We start from the raw sequence: 15182 nt of genomic DNA on the forward strand, positions 1-15182 counted from the left end.
CAGAAGACACTCCTGGACTCCATGGTCCTGCTCTGCAGACATACCATGTGCTCCATACGTTGAACTAACATTCCTGTTAATGCCACATATCCCTGCCAATCAACCATAGTTGACCGGTTAGATTTCATTAAAACTGGGGGTCGGTCTACACACTCACAACTGTATACCCACAGAACCTGTGATGGTAAAGTGAAGGCTTCTCCTGGCAGAATAACTCTCCCCCACATCATCGCTCACAAGAATAGTGTCATTGTTTAATGCGCCCAACACCGCCCATCACACAGGGGCTTTTAGAGATATCGGATCTAAATCCACTTGTCAGGATGCGGTGAAACATCTTCTAAAGCACTGTAATTGAGACAACTCTGAGGCATGGGCCTTCATTAGTTGATTGGCTGGTAGCCAGTAAGCTAGAGACAGGGAGGGAGGGAGACATAAAGAATGTCTACAAAGGCTAAATGGGTGTCTGACTTAATGAGCATGTCATTTCATTTCAGGGGCCTTAACATCAAGCATATCCAGATCAGAACGGAATAATTAGCTCGTCAGTGTCGACTACATAACAGGCACAGCAGCATAATAGAAGAACATTTCCGCTCTTGTGCTGCAACTGTTCTACACTTTCTGCAATGCCATACCTCTTTGCTGATGAAGGAGCTCGACAGAGTAACAATAGACCAGAAGAAAATGCCACCGCTCAGGATGACCTTTCTGTTGAAGCGGTCGCCCAGGTAACCGAAGATGGGAGCGGCCACCATGAAACTGCAGATAAAGACTGTGGAGGGAAAAAGGAAAAGAGAAAATGTTAGAATGATAGAAAATGACTGTTACTGATGGAGACATATTTTTTTTATTTGCCGTTTTTAATTTACTGCAGTTTGTGGAAAAAACCCTCGATCTCTGCCTGGAAGTATTTTACCTCGTTGGTCCCCTTATTAAGTCAAGACCTATCCAGATCAACAGTGCGATACCAGTCAGTCAGAGACACAAGGAAGGACTGCCAGAGGACACTTCTATTCAACTCCAACCCATTAGCATTCCATTATTATTCACAAACACTTGCTACAAGACACCAGGCAAAAGATTATTAGATATTGACAATACAGCACTGGGTAATGTCAGAGAAAAAGCTGATGTGGGATGTACAGCATTCAGTTTTGTGGAGTGATAGGAAGAGAGAGTGTTGTACAAATACGGAGACCTAGGTAGTATTTTGGAATATTTCAGTAAAGAGACAGGGAGTATGATATATGGGCAAAACAGGTTTATACACTATCAGATAACACTAATTAAAAGAAGGGTCAAAAAAAAAAAAAAAGAAAAATATATGTCAGAATTTAGTGTCTTACTGCTGGTATTACAGTTAAGCCGACCACATGCAAGACTAACAACACGTAACACACCAGGACCTATTATTTCCCCCCCATGCCAGGAAGAGGTCTGTGGTAGCTTAGTGGCCTTGGATAATTCCTCCTTTATTTCTTACTACTGAGTTTATGTCCCGGGGAAAGGAACACAAGTGCTTTAAAATATGTTTGTCTAATTGCCCCTCTGCAGAATGGACAACTAACCCTCGTTCTCAGGGCTTTTAGTCAGTATTTATGAGTACAACCAAGCAAAACAGACCTGAATTTTTAATGCTCTCAGTTTTGTGTCTTTGCAGAGGAGAAAGGGCAGAGATGTTACTCTTGACAGCAGTGAGGGGAGCTGGGGAGGCAGGCTGGAGTGTTTTGACACATCATCAGCATAAACATACAGAGAAGGAAGGGAGAAAAAGAGATGAGAGAGAAAAGAGAGAGAGGGGGGGGTGTTATATAAGGCAGGGGCATCACAGTCCTGCAGCTGCTGAGGCCAACCAGCAGGATAAGGGACAGTAATCAGATTATAGCATAACTGTAGTTTTGAACATGTGTCTATGGCATGACAAAGTCCTTTCATAACCCTATTTTCAGGAAAAGTTACCCATAAAGAGTGTAAAACAATACATTTATATAACTTTTACACAGGCGTTTAAATTAAATAACTCAGGTAGTTAAACCTGTTATGCTGTGTACTGCTGCACTGCATCTGTAGCTGCAAACAATAAACCTGCACTATATAGTCTCATTGATTAAGGAAATATAGTGCGATCATGATGCTGGTTATTCTCTGCATTTTGTTTTTGAAGAAAATCTAATACACAGTATCAACATCAGTGGCTCATTTTCTCACCTGACAAATAGAAAGTACAAATAAAAACTAAAAAAATCACAGTAACAGAGTAAATATCAATCTGTATAAAATAAAAATGTAACTTTAGTTTAGTTAATGATTTATACAAGACCCACCCATGCAGGCATTTTCTGCTTTGACCTCACTGTGTTGAGAAAAAAAAAAATCCAATTTCACCAAATGAAATGGGATCTAAAATCTAATCTCTGTCTAATCTATGTTATTATTAATGGATGAATTAAATATGACTTGGGTCTTCACAGGTGCTGGGATTACTGCTTCACTATAGATAATCAGCCTCTCCTCACTCCTTCATCCCACTATGCTCCCTCTGGTTGCCTGCATCTCCCTCCTTCTCTCCCTTGCTTTAGCCTCCAAGTATTTATGTGGCTAAGTGCTGCAGGTCCATTGCGTAATGCTAAATGACTCTGATGACTGCTCTGTGCAGGTCCAGCTCCCTAATGAGCTTTACCAACTTACCCTGCAGCTACAGCGCTGCTGGAGAAACCCATGCACACACCCACACATACACACACACACACACACACACACACAGTACTCCACCCACAAAGAGAAGGGAGTAATGCGGTACATACTGAAGATAAGATAAGGGAGAGGTCTACAATCACCCACCACCAGCTGGTGCATGTGGGTTTTAAAAGCCAGGGGCTGGACATAATTTTCCTCAGTGTTTGACAAAAATACATATCCTTACATCATTAACTGGCTGATTTTAAGTCATTAGCTGGACCACACATCACCATCTCTGTGTTTTCTTTCATGCAATTTCGTGACTTTTCAAGGCTCATTATCACCTTTTTGCAGTATCAATACAAGTCAGACCTTGACAAGTGTGTTCACATGTATTTAGTTGTTAAACTCAATGCCTATTAAACTTGCTGCTTTCTGAGCAACATATTTGTTTTTAAATGTTTGGTGAGAGTTCAGCTTTGGTGTAAGCAGAGAAGAAGAAGACACTGTAATAAGGGAGAAAAGATAACACCAGTTCCTTGGTACAAGACTTGGCAACCACCAAACAGAGCAAATATCTATCACACAATTTTTAGTTTTCTATTGAAAACATGTGCAAGTGTATTTGGACTCAGCAAAACAAGCATTACAAAAGCATTTTCTCATGGAGCTGCTTTGAACTCTTTGACTTACCATCACACGTCAGTTACAAAGAGATGCTGTCTTTACTTGACACAAGGGATAAAAAAATGTCAGGTTGTTTATTTAAAAAATAAAACAGGTACACCCACACCATACAATCAGGGTGTGTTAGTTTCATTATTGCTGCATTTTCTCTCTTCAAACACTTTCTAATCAGTCAGTATTGACAGCCTTGCCACCCTCTAAAGATTTGGATTGAAAAGATTTCGAATTCAGAAGTTGCAGTACAAGAGACTGAAGTATTTGAAATGCGCCTTTGATCGGTGTGACAATGAGACATATCCCATGCATTGTGGAAAATGCAAGACTCGATAAGACATGTCACTGTAAAGAAAACAAGACACAATGTACAAAATAATACGGAAACACAAAAGAAACACCTGGTTCCTTTCATTCTCCAAAAACTATTTGGAATAATCTACGCTGAAAATAAATGTCTTATATCTTGCACAGCGCTGAATTTTCTGTATGCGTCTCAGTGCACACTGCAGAAAAATAAATGTGCTCAGTCTATTTCAGTATATTATAGGAAGGATGAACAAACCACGGTTAACAATAAGGCTTCACAGATGCCAGGTCACACCCAAAATTCTCAGTGTAGGCATTGAGAGTTGCAAGGCTGGATAAGAAAAGCTCAATTATTCATAACTCAATCTGCTGAGGTAACTTTGCAGTCTGAATGTCTTTAATCGGCCTGGATAAGTGTTTAGCTGGAAAGATTTGATTGACAGACAGTAAACAGCTCTTACACATAAAACATCCAGAAAATGTTGCCCGTCCTCACCAGTGAGGTTCCTGTGTTGTCCATGTGTTGATTCTTGTTTATACTGTGGACCGCAGTGAGTGCATCTTTGTGTGATCTCCACAGTGTTGTAAGAGTTAAGCCCTGGCTAGTCACAAAATAAATAAAGAACATATGTAACAAACAACAGTAAGAAAGCTCTCACAGTGAGTAGCTGTCTGGGTTGTGCCACAGGCCAAATGGGAGAAATAAATTCTCTTAACCTCATTTATAGGACAATGGCCAGCTTACTTTTTCAGACGGTGACAGGCTTTTCAACAACTCACTCGAATTGCGTTTTCAGAGTAAAAAAGAAGGAGTAAGAAGAAAAAACAATGAGCTTTTATTATCAATACTTTTGTCTATGTCTTGACACTGACTGGGATTCATTTATGAAGACAATTAATGCCCTGATTGTGTGTGAGTGCTGCAGATTAAGCAAACCCTGGGCATGAAGGAAAGATATTCCTGAAGGAATTTGTTTTTTACCGTATTTGCTGTTGGTGTATAATTATGATATCAGTGACGACATTACATAGCTGGCTTTCTCCAAGGGAACTGACTCAACCATAGGCTGTAAAACAGTATCAGCCCTGCTTAATATCCTTCCTTTATCATTAGGCTTATGTAACATAAAACCCTCTACTAGTTTAACAAACTGATTCCTTCCTTTAAAACTGGTGTTTATCTCCTCTCAGGCTGTGAGTAATTAATTCCACACCAGTGGTAAGTAAACTGTTGTGCATTTCATTGATGGCAAGCAAACTGGTGATTAAATTATTGTGTACAGTCATAACAGTGGTGATCAAAGCCACAGTGAATATGGAGGTGATTTATTATAATCATATTGGGCTGTTTGACCCATTAAGGTCATTTATTAACATTACCTCATCTGACTGCAGGAACCCCTTTGAAGCAGCTCTAAGAGAAGTGGTTTTGTATTCTGAAACCTCTGTAGAGTAGCTGAATTAATCATTATTCCTTCTTATCTATTTCATTCTCTCTGTGTGCTGAGGGTATGCAGCAAGAACTCAGCGTCTCCTGAACCCTGTGTGCTTCTGACATTAAGAATAACAGAAGTCCAGCGAATAAACCCAAAATTCTCCCGCAAAAAAAACAATGAATTCTAATTTCAGACTGTCATATGGACCTCCTACCTGAGGCATTCTTATGTTCTCCAAATTCCAAAGAAGATGCTGTGCATATTTCCCAAAGTCTCAGTGAGCAATTTGCATCACTTCTTATAGTCTTAGGACATTCCAGACGAGAACAATGGCTGTGTGAAGTCTGAAAGCAGACACAATTACAGGTCTACAGGATCCACTGGAGGCAGATGTTTAAGGGGAACATTACTGTGCCGTTAGTGTGGCATTAGACTCAGGCGAATGATCCCTGTCCCCTAGGTACATTGTCAGCATGGTTGTAGAATACACAGAGACTCTCAGCTGCAATACATGTACTAATAGCTTACTGGTATTTTAAGCTGTCTTACTGTAAAGCTAATCAACCCTTGATATTTAACTAATGAAGGGTTTTTTAATAAGCTATTACTTCTATAGTCATGAGCGTGTGGAAAATGTTGGCTGTTTTATTATACTGTATAGTTTTCTTTATTATCATCATTTATTATCTTTCACCATTAGAGGCACCTTCTGCAGCCTTTCACACCTCATGAAGTATGTCTAGTGGTGAATTGGTACCCAAGCCCTTTATCTTTAAAGAGGTATATCTGAAATGGTTGGCTGGTTACATTGCTTGGTCTAATTAAGCTTGTTCTTAAGGGCTCAGTTGGATGGTGGAAGAAGTTTTACAGTAAAAATAACTTCTGAATGCAAGTGTTTAAAGTAATGACACTGAATGTTAATGACACTCTCCTTCAAATGGCATGCAGATGGAGAGTAGAAACACCGGACATCCAGCCTTCCCTTTGAACAATACCCTTGAGATGACTCACTCCCTGTGATTCAGTGCCACTGTGAATAGAGCATCAGGAGGATAGATGCACGTATGTTGAGTGTGTGTTTATGTGTGTGTGTGTGTGTGTGTGTGTGTGTGTGTGTGTGATTGATATTCACAGAGCCTGTACAGCTACATTTCCCTATGAAACCCTAGTTTCCCCAGAAGCAAGCACCTGTGAGGCTCCACATCTGGCTGTGGGATCCAAATACTCAGCAGCCCATTTGACCCTTTTTTTTTTTTTTTTTTTTAAAACAAGAAAATCATTCAGATTTCTCTTCAAGGTGACTGACAGTATAGAGACAAACAACCTCACACACTCACACTCACTCCTATGGGCAATTTAGAGTCACCAATCAACCTGACATACATGTTTTTGGACTGTGGGAGGAAACCAGAGTACCTGGAGAAAACCCACACAAGCACAGGGAGAACATGCTGACTCCACACAGAAAGGTCTCTGACAGGGTTTTTGAACTAGGAACCTTCTTGATGTAAGGCAACAATGCTGCCCAGAAATAAAATCAGTTTTCTAAACATAATATAAAAAAGAACCAAAATACAAAATTGAAGAAATGTTTTTATAATATTTTTGATTCTTTAGGACACCTAAAATGAAAGTGTCTAACAGGACATGTTACCTAAATATCTGCTACCATAAAAGACCATTTAGAGCATTTGTCCCTGTATATGACCATTAGGAGTGTAACATAACAGGGATAAACACATGGTTATGGTTGTGGAGTGGTCACAATTTGGTTAGGCCTTGAAACAAGACATTGTTCAATAAGTATGTGGTTTGGGTTGAAATAAGGTTAGAGAACATTTGCTGTATTGTAAAAATGTGTCGACCATGAATAAAACAAACAATGTTGACATTGGGCTGGAAAAGGGAAATAACTATGATTTTCCTTGTGAAAATCCTCTGTTTTGTCTACCAACTCACCCCAATCCTATTCACTCATTATATTATGTAACTGAACTTCCTCCTTTGCTTTATAGAGAAATAAATTACATCCTTTTTATGCTTTCTACATGTTAAAAGTCAGATCTCTGAAGATCCCCACTTTTCTTTTCTACTGTGGGTTTGCAAATTGGGTATTAGCTGAAGGCAATGTCATCCTCGTGGCTCTGAAATCTGAAAGTCAGTCTAACCGAGGGACAGCAGTTTGAGGAATTTGAGTGTCCGTCAGCTGCCAGAGACAGAATTAGAGGAATAGGAGATGCACATCCTATCTGCATGTCTGAACATGTCTACAGGCTAGGCGTTGTCCTTCACAGCATCACCAAGTATCACTTTGACCTGTTCACTGTGGACAAGGTGTGTGTCTAGGTGTCAGTGCTCATCACACCCCTTCCATAAATACAACTTCCCTCCTCAGTGTCTCTTGACTCTCCTGCGCCTTCGTACCACTTTGTACCCTTTATGTCGTTACAAAAGTATCTGCTTGCCACAGCTGGAGCTGTTTGTATGAAGAGAAACTATGGGTGACAAATGGAGTCTGTTAGCCAGTAACAACAGCTCTGTATGTCTGTCCTCACTCTTGTATTGGCTCAGTCCATGCATGTCTCAAATCATGGTCATTAATAATCTCAATTATCATACAGATTAAATAATAGTTTCATGATGGGGAGCAGGAATGGACTTCTATTGACGTTAAAAAAATTAGCTGAGATAGCATGAAAGCTTTAAACAATGGAAAACAATGGATGAAGAACAATTCAGAACTGAGACCTGGCTGGTATTTTTTGTAATATCACTTTGTGTTATGGTATTGCAGTGACTCGCCTCAATCTTTATACAATAATTGTGTTGTTTAAATATAACATAGAAAACCATAGGCTACTTATCGTTACCCTTAAGGTTACCAGTTCAAAGCTTGTGTAAAAGGTGCTGTCAGTGCAGTGGAATCACAGCAGGTAACCCAACCCTGCATACCACTGTCAAGGATGTCATCACACACACAATATGCCAGGCTGTCCAACCATATGTAGCCTTTCTCAGAAAAGGATCATATTACAGTCTATTACATACCAACAAATGTTTTTCTCTGTAGGAAACAACAGAGATACATGGGAAAAATTAATTAACTATCCAGTAAATCTATAGATTCTATCTTTCATAATAAAAACATTTCTAATTGTGGATGACTATTAGAGCCTGCTGTCTCCATAGAACCACCTGATCATGTACAGTACCTGAAGCTTTCCACTGGGACATGTGGAGTTAATGCTTCATGGGTTTCTTAGTGAAATTATAAGTCTGGGAAACAGTAAAAGAACAATGTGAACACAGGAAGGAGAAATGCTTTATTAGCTGTGCAATTACACACAGTTAAGTATAAAAATCATTTGTAGCAGCTCTCTCCATCCTGCAATATGACAAGTGTTTAATTTAGGAATATTTGTGTTAAAGTGAGGTGTTATGTTGAATCAATATGATGTAAAATTGAAATTATAATAACACAGTACATGAGTAGATTTTTTATGGCTGAGGAGACTTAGGAGCAGGTACTTGTTTAACAGATTGTGTCCTGAAGGTTTTCAGTGTCTTTGGTGTGCTGTATTTAACACAACACAAAATCTATTGTTGTTTACTGGAGGTCTGGGCCTCATAAAAGGTTGGTGTGTGGAGCAGAGAAATTTACTGTAGCCTGCTTACTATGATACTCAGATAGAATATCAATGAGAGAAAATCTATATTATTTACAACAAAGTTTGGTTACGACATTAGATGTTTCATTACCATGATCTTGCTAGTGATGACTGAAAAAATCCATAAAATCTGGAGAACTGCACCACAACTTCAATAATACGGTGACAAGGGAACTAAGCACACTATCTTTCTTTCAGTCACCCAAAGCAAGTCAATGTTGTCCAGTGGCCCGTCGGAGATCTGTGTTGTGATTTCTGAGGTGTGCAGCACCGGTGGGAGTGGCAGTTTGGTTTCTTACTCTAATGATTAATGCAACTGCCTGTCAAGGGTGTGACACATGGCTTTTGTTTGAGTAAGATTGAGTCGACCAATGTATTGTACTGAAAGGCAGGCACTCTCATACATCATATTTCTGCCTCCTGGATTCCCCTTCCTGTAGTGCCCCAAATATTTCTGCATTCCTCACATTTCTGATCACCACTAATTCTCTCAGAAACTCCTCTGCTTCACCAGTGTTGGATTACAAATGTGTTGGCTACAGTTTGATAAATGCCACATGCAGCCTGGGAAATAACCGTGCAGCACTCTCTATTTGCCTATTTCTGTCAAAAGGCAGCAGCTAATTCCCACAGAAGCTGCCATCAACTTAAACCCTTTTTATTTTATTCAATTTTTCAGCTTCTCTGAAAGCTGATCGCTTGTCTGCACAGCTGCAGCTGGTCTCTCTTCTACCTGCTCAATGTGGGAGAATTACACGCTTCTACCAATACCAGGAGTGTGCTGGAACATCATCTTTTGCACATTCCTGGCGCATAGTTTAAACACATGGTTAGAATAAAGAAACACGCTTGAATTTTTTCTAGAAGAAAGAACCAGTAGTAAGATATGCAACCAGTTAAGTTTCAGACTGCTGCATAATTAAAAACATGTAGTTATATTTTCCCAGGGATATTTTGCTGTGGTTGGTGATGTGGCACCAAGCTGAGATGCTGTTGAGTGCAGGGCAAGGGGCTTTTCTTTCCTGTCGTTTCCCTGTACTTACTACAGGGAAATGGCAGCCGACTTAATGACAAGCTCTGGCTGAAATGACAGAGGACCCTGCTTGTCTGTGTTCATGTTTTTGCATGCTACCCTTGTTATTGAGACTAACAGAATATAAAAACCAGGGCTGACACACACATGGACCACATACACATTTCCTCTACATTGCCCATATACAACACAATGATTAGTGAAAACAGCTCAATTGAGCAAGCAGCAGTCCTATCTTTGACCTTGACTTGCTGAGTTATGTAGGAACAAGGCACATGTACTTGACAATGAGGGATGTGTATGTGTGTGTTCCTCATTGATCTGTTGATGTCACTCGGAGCAAAATGAGCTGAATAGTCTCCGGTGGCATCAGGCAATCGATCAGGTCATCTTCTTTTTTGGAAAAGCAGGAGGAAACATCACTGAGAATCCTGTCGCGATAAATGCAACTTTCAAATCTGCGTAACTCTGCCACAACCACCCCACCTCTCCTTTGTTTGTGCAGTTTATGAAGTGGTGACAAAAAATCTAATGGGACATTTACATAAAGTGGGAATGACAGCAGGCCTGTGTCATTGGCCTTAAAATCCTGACTGGATTGAGTAACTCATTGGCAGCGCTGTTGGTTTGTTGACAAGAAGCGAGGGGGGAGGAAACAAGGAGCAGAGTGCCAATCATCGCCCAGCAGCTGCCCTCCTCTGAGACATGGCCTATAAAAACAGCCTGAGATGGAGACACACATACACACATAGACACACTGTGATGTCAATGCATCCTCAGGTCATTGTTCTATTCTTGTCACAGCCGGAGAGGGGCTGCTGAACACCATTGCAATGCAGTGCCAGACTTTGGGAATCAATAGTGGAGAAGATTAAACCTTGCTGCCATGCATGACCAGAGGGAGGAAGTCACAGGTGTCTCTTTCTTCTCCCTACATTTCCTTTCACGTCTCCGTCTGCTCTAACTCCTATAAGATGCCAGTGGGGGTGACAACAAGGCAACAGCAGCTGCTGAAGTGCTGATACTGAGAGAGTGAGTGAGAGGGTTTCTACCAGTGATGGCAAGAGACCGGACACGAGCAGCTGTGAATGGCCAGAACAGCTGATTAAGCACTGATAATTCAATTTCCCACTGTGTAAATCAGTGAGGCCACCATTCAACAGCAGGATTTTTTTATTGACAATGACCATAAACCTATATACACTTGACCACACCTCAGAGATCATAAATAAAAGGCTTCAAACAGCTGCACCTACAGTACAGCATGGGAGAAACCTAATTTCTGCTAAGTACAATGCTGACTTGTTGAGGTTTGGCTTTAAAGCTTGTTTGCAAGTAGCATAAGTCTTATGTGTTAACAGAGCTCAAGCCATAAGTCTCACACAGCACCTGTGGCCTCATTCCTCAATAACAGACGGACACCATGTTAAGACTAGGGCAATGTCAGTTGGTGTATGCGTGTGTGTGTGTGTGTGTGTGTGTGCGTGTGTGTGTGTGTGTGTGTGTGTGTGTGTGTGTGTGTGTGTGTGTGTGTGTGTGTGTGTGTGTGTGTGTGCGTGTGTGTGCGTGACTCTGCTGGGGTCGTGTTTCAGACAAGGTAGGCAGCCACACACAGGACAGGGCACAGACAGTCTGCAAGCTTTTTTGAGTGCCGGCTCCTTATTAAGCAATGGCTCCACTGTACATCCAGCCAGACTGACCCCAATAACTCTGCCTCCATGCTAAACCAGTGAACAATAATTACTATGCCAGCTTCAAATATAGCATATAATTCAGCCCATTAAGTCTCTTTTTATCTGATTTGCCTCAGAGCAATTGGATACATTGTAGCATGTTAGCAGGAGGAGAAAGCTGCCTCTCAGATTTCTCTGTCTGGTTAACACAAGCACTCACTACTCCCTTTAATCAAAGGTAATACCATCCAAGTGAAGCCCTTCTCCTCTTCCATTAACCTTTCCTACCCTCCTTACCCTCAGGACCGGTTCTGTTCACAGCTCTGGAAGTGTCACTCACTTCAGATAGCTGCTGCCCGAGAGTCATGAGCACAGAGGCCTGTCACTTCCAGTGAGAGCTGAGCTCAGGCCCGGTGCACTGACAGGTCCATGAGGGCCAGGTGAGACCTTCTCCACAGGCTGATGGATGGGGCTGGAGAGCTCCAGGCTCAAGCAGCATGCCTTTACCCTAACCTGACTGACAACTATGAACACCTCATCCTCTTTCACTGAGATTTGAGACCTCAGCTCCTCAGGCTATAAAGACAATACAAATGTGTACATAACATACCAGCAGAAAGAAGAGGTGCTCATGACGCTGAGCTCTGTTGTCTATGTGTTTTCCTTTAAGATGTAACATATCAACACACTTGGCAAAAAAAAACCTTACGAGTATCCTTAAAAACAAATGTTAATATCCTTCTAGATATTGACCTCTAAAACTTCTAAAACAATCTACACAGAGGATTTGGTTTAGTACTTCTGACCACGAGTCAAAAAAAAGGGTCAAAACTCTCTTTTCCTCAAACAGAGCGAGAACAGAGTTTATAAAGTGATTCTAATGCAGACCTGTGTTTGTTCTAAGCCATGGATTTTGCAGAGTGTCAGTGGTTTTTTTTTAAAAGTGTGAGGGTGACCTGGCAGCACCCAACACCCACTGCCTCAGGGCGCACAGCACCCACTGGCTGTAAAACACCTACGTTGGCAGTTTGCATTCCCAGATGGACGAAAGCTGCTGTGGCAGAGGGAATGAAGAAAGAAGGCAGAGTTGGTCTGGCCTGCAGGTGCTCACAGAGGCAGGGATTGTTCCCTTTGGAGACAGAAGTGGAAGGTGGATAACTGGAAAGAATACATGCATACTCTAAACATGTACACCGCCCACCCCCCACCCCCCAACACCCTGATTACATCATCCTCCTTTTCTTCACACCTAGGCTCCCTGTCTGTGCCCACCAGCTCTCACATCTCAAGGCCGGACACCCAGCATTCCTCAGGCTGGTGTGAGGAAGAGGTCACCTGGGGATCAGGGGCCAAGTGGAGTTGAACCATGTCAAGAGAGGACAGGCCAGGCAAATTAAACACAGCACCCTGCTTTTAGCCTGGCCAGCTGGGTGCCTCTTCAAGACCACAAACGTAGACGGTGCATTTGCTGCACATGCCAGTCTACCAACATATTGTGTGTTGAGTCTCTGCCAGTGTGGCTGTGTGCAGTACACAAAGGCCAATGCAAACAGAATTAAGATTGAAAACACCCTTCACAGTTCTCTGTTTTTTGTTTTGATTTCATTCTAAGCAGACATCTCCTGGAAATGTCAGTGATTTCACAAATGCAATTACCGTGCTGATTCAAACACTGCAAATAATCCCCTGCATTTTTTGTTTTGCCCAAGTTCAAAAAAACATGTGTGATTCCACAAATCACGACCATCACCAGTTTGGAAAGACATCATATAAAAATTGTTGATTTAAGAGTGAGTGTTTTGAAACACAAGACTGACTTTAGTTTTTTCACTACTGCTGCCAATAATTTGACAATAACATGTATAAGCATAGCTGAAAATGTAGATTTGTCATATGACAGTGAAACTGGGTGGAGAATAGAATTGAATGTGATGAAATGGCATATTCACTGAAAACACTGATTCCTTTTTCCTGGTAGATATTTTTGTCGTCAACACACTATTCAGCTCACCAGAGTTTCAGAGCGTCAAGTGAAGGAGGAAACACTGGGCGGTATTCTTTCCCCCCTCAAACTCAAACCTGCCGGCTTTGCCCTCAATGGCACTTTGTGTGCAAGTGGGTTGGTGCTTGAATGAGTTTGAGGGCACACAGAGACAAGACTGGGTCCTGTCCTCCAATGAGACGGCTTTGCAAGGTACATGTATGTCCCTAAAAGGTGAATTCATTGGGGTCCTGAGTGGAACAGGAAACCCTGCCCTTAGCCAGAATCCTCAGACGAGAACAGTCTGCCTGGCTCCTGACTTTGTTTTGCTTTCAATTGACCTGTCCTGCCTGGTTTGCTGCTGGCTATTGCTTCAGTAAGGAAAAGACCCTCACTCTGATACAGTGTTGTTAAGTAAAACCAGATTAACATGTTTAACATTTCACTCCTGTAACTGTTACAATATTGATTTTTTAAAATAAGTATCAAAATTGATGCAGTAAAACCAAATAGTGTATCATCGGTTTGGCTTTGTATAAAGCTTCCACTGTTTGTGTGTGAAACCTGCTGTTAACTGTAACTTAGCTACATGCAAATGCTGTAAAATACCTTTTCCCCTTATCACACACAGAATGTGTTTAGGTGTTGAGCCACCATTTTGCACACGTGTAGTTATTAAAGGATTAAAGGGAGCGTACCTGTTTGCAACAAGCCGATTCCACTGTCTAAAACGTCATAATGCTCCTGGATGTCCTGCAGAACACCTGTAAACAGGGAGAGAGTGAAAACAGGCTTAATAATAATCATAATCATAGATACTGAGCTCTCTTTGAATTCTAGCTGCATTTGTTCTGGCTTTACAGTAGTCTTTGTAGCTTGTGATTATAGTTGGAGATGATGGATAGACACTACCCCAGGGTTATTATTCATTTAACATCCCTGAAGAGCTATATAACATCCTGAAAAATGCTCTCTTGGCTGCCATACAGTGCTAAATTTTAGTAGAAGGCTACAAAGGTTTCACTACAGTGTGTTATAGAGCGCATGAACCATTTGTAGTGTTTAACAACTATGGAAATTAGAAAACACATACACTTTCTTTACCATTATTTTCCCATAGGCTAAGTGGACTAGCTCATCACAACATGTGAGCAGTGTGGTTGGTATGCAAAGCAAGCACACACACTGTACTAAACCTTTTAACACACTGTAAACATCAGAAGATAAGGATGAAGCTGAAGATGAAGATCAGAGGATGATGAATTAGGGTTAAGGACATCCCTCTGTGTTACTGTACGAATTTAAGCGTTGGTAAACAAGAAACAACGAGGCTCAAATGAATTCTGTGCCTCTGCAGCATGGAAAGGTTCAAAGTCATGCTTGGTTGAAAAGAACAGAGAAAAGGAATAATTTATCAGTACTCTCGATATCCTTGCGGTTCAGAGGCAATATGCTGTGCTTGGTGGTGCTATCTGGCTCTGTTTGAAACTGGCAGGCTTGTCTTAGGCATTGCAACATAGCTCATGAAAATAGAACAGCAACCTGACCAACATTTTAAAAAGCTTACTTCCTCTGATCTCTGTACTCCAGCAGACCAGTACAACCTAACTTAACCTGACCTCCGGACCCAAGTGCACCCAAGCCTCTAATAATACATAATGTCCTGGACAGGTTGGGGATTTTGTTTTTGAAAATGCAAACAATCACAGCCAAGCATAG

At 41.3% G+C, this 15182-nt stretch overlaps 1 protein-coding gene across 2 annotated transcripts in view; it reads right to left on the minus strand.

The window, feature by feature from the left end:
* Positions 1-15182, minus strand: part of spns2 (SPNS lysolipid transporter 2, sphingosine-1-phosphate) — a 56678-nt gene that overhangs the window by 25329 nt on the left and 16167 nt on the right. For both annotated transcript variants that reach the window (XM_026327862.2, XM_026327863.2), the window contains exons 2-3: positions 14162-14227; positions 639-775 (exon numbers count right to left, since the gene is read on the minus strand). In XM_026327862.2, the coding sequence (XP_026183647.1) occupies positions 639-775; positions 14162-14227 (203 nt within the window). The remainder of the gene's footprint in view (positions 1-638; positions 776-14161; positions 14228-15182) is intronic.

This window comes from Mastacembelus armatus, chromosome 14 (genome assembly GCF_900324485.2).
Source record: "Mastacembelus armatus chromosome 14, fMasArm1.2, whole genome shotgun sequence".
NCBI classification, from domain to species: Eukaryota; Metazoa; Chordata; class Actinopteri; order Synbranchiformes; family Mastacembelidae; genus Mastacembelus; species Mastacembelus armatus.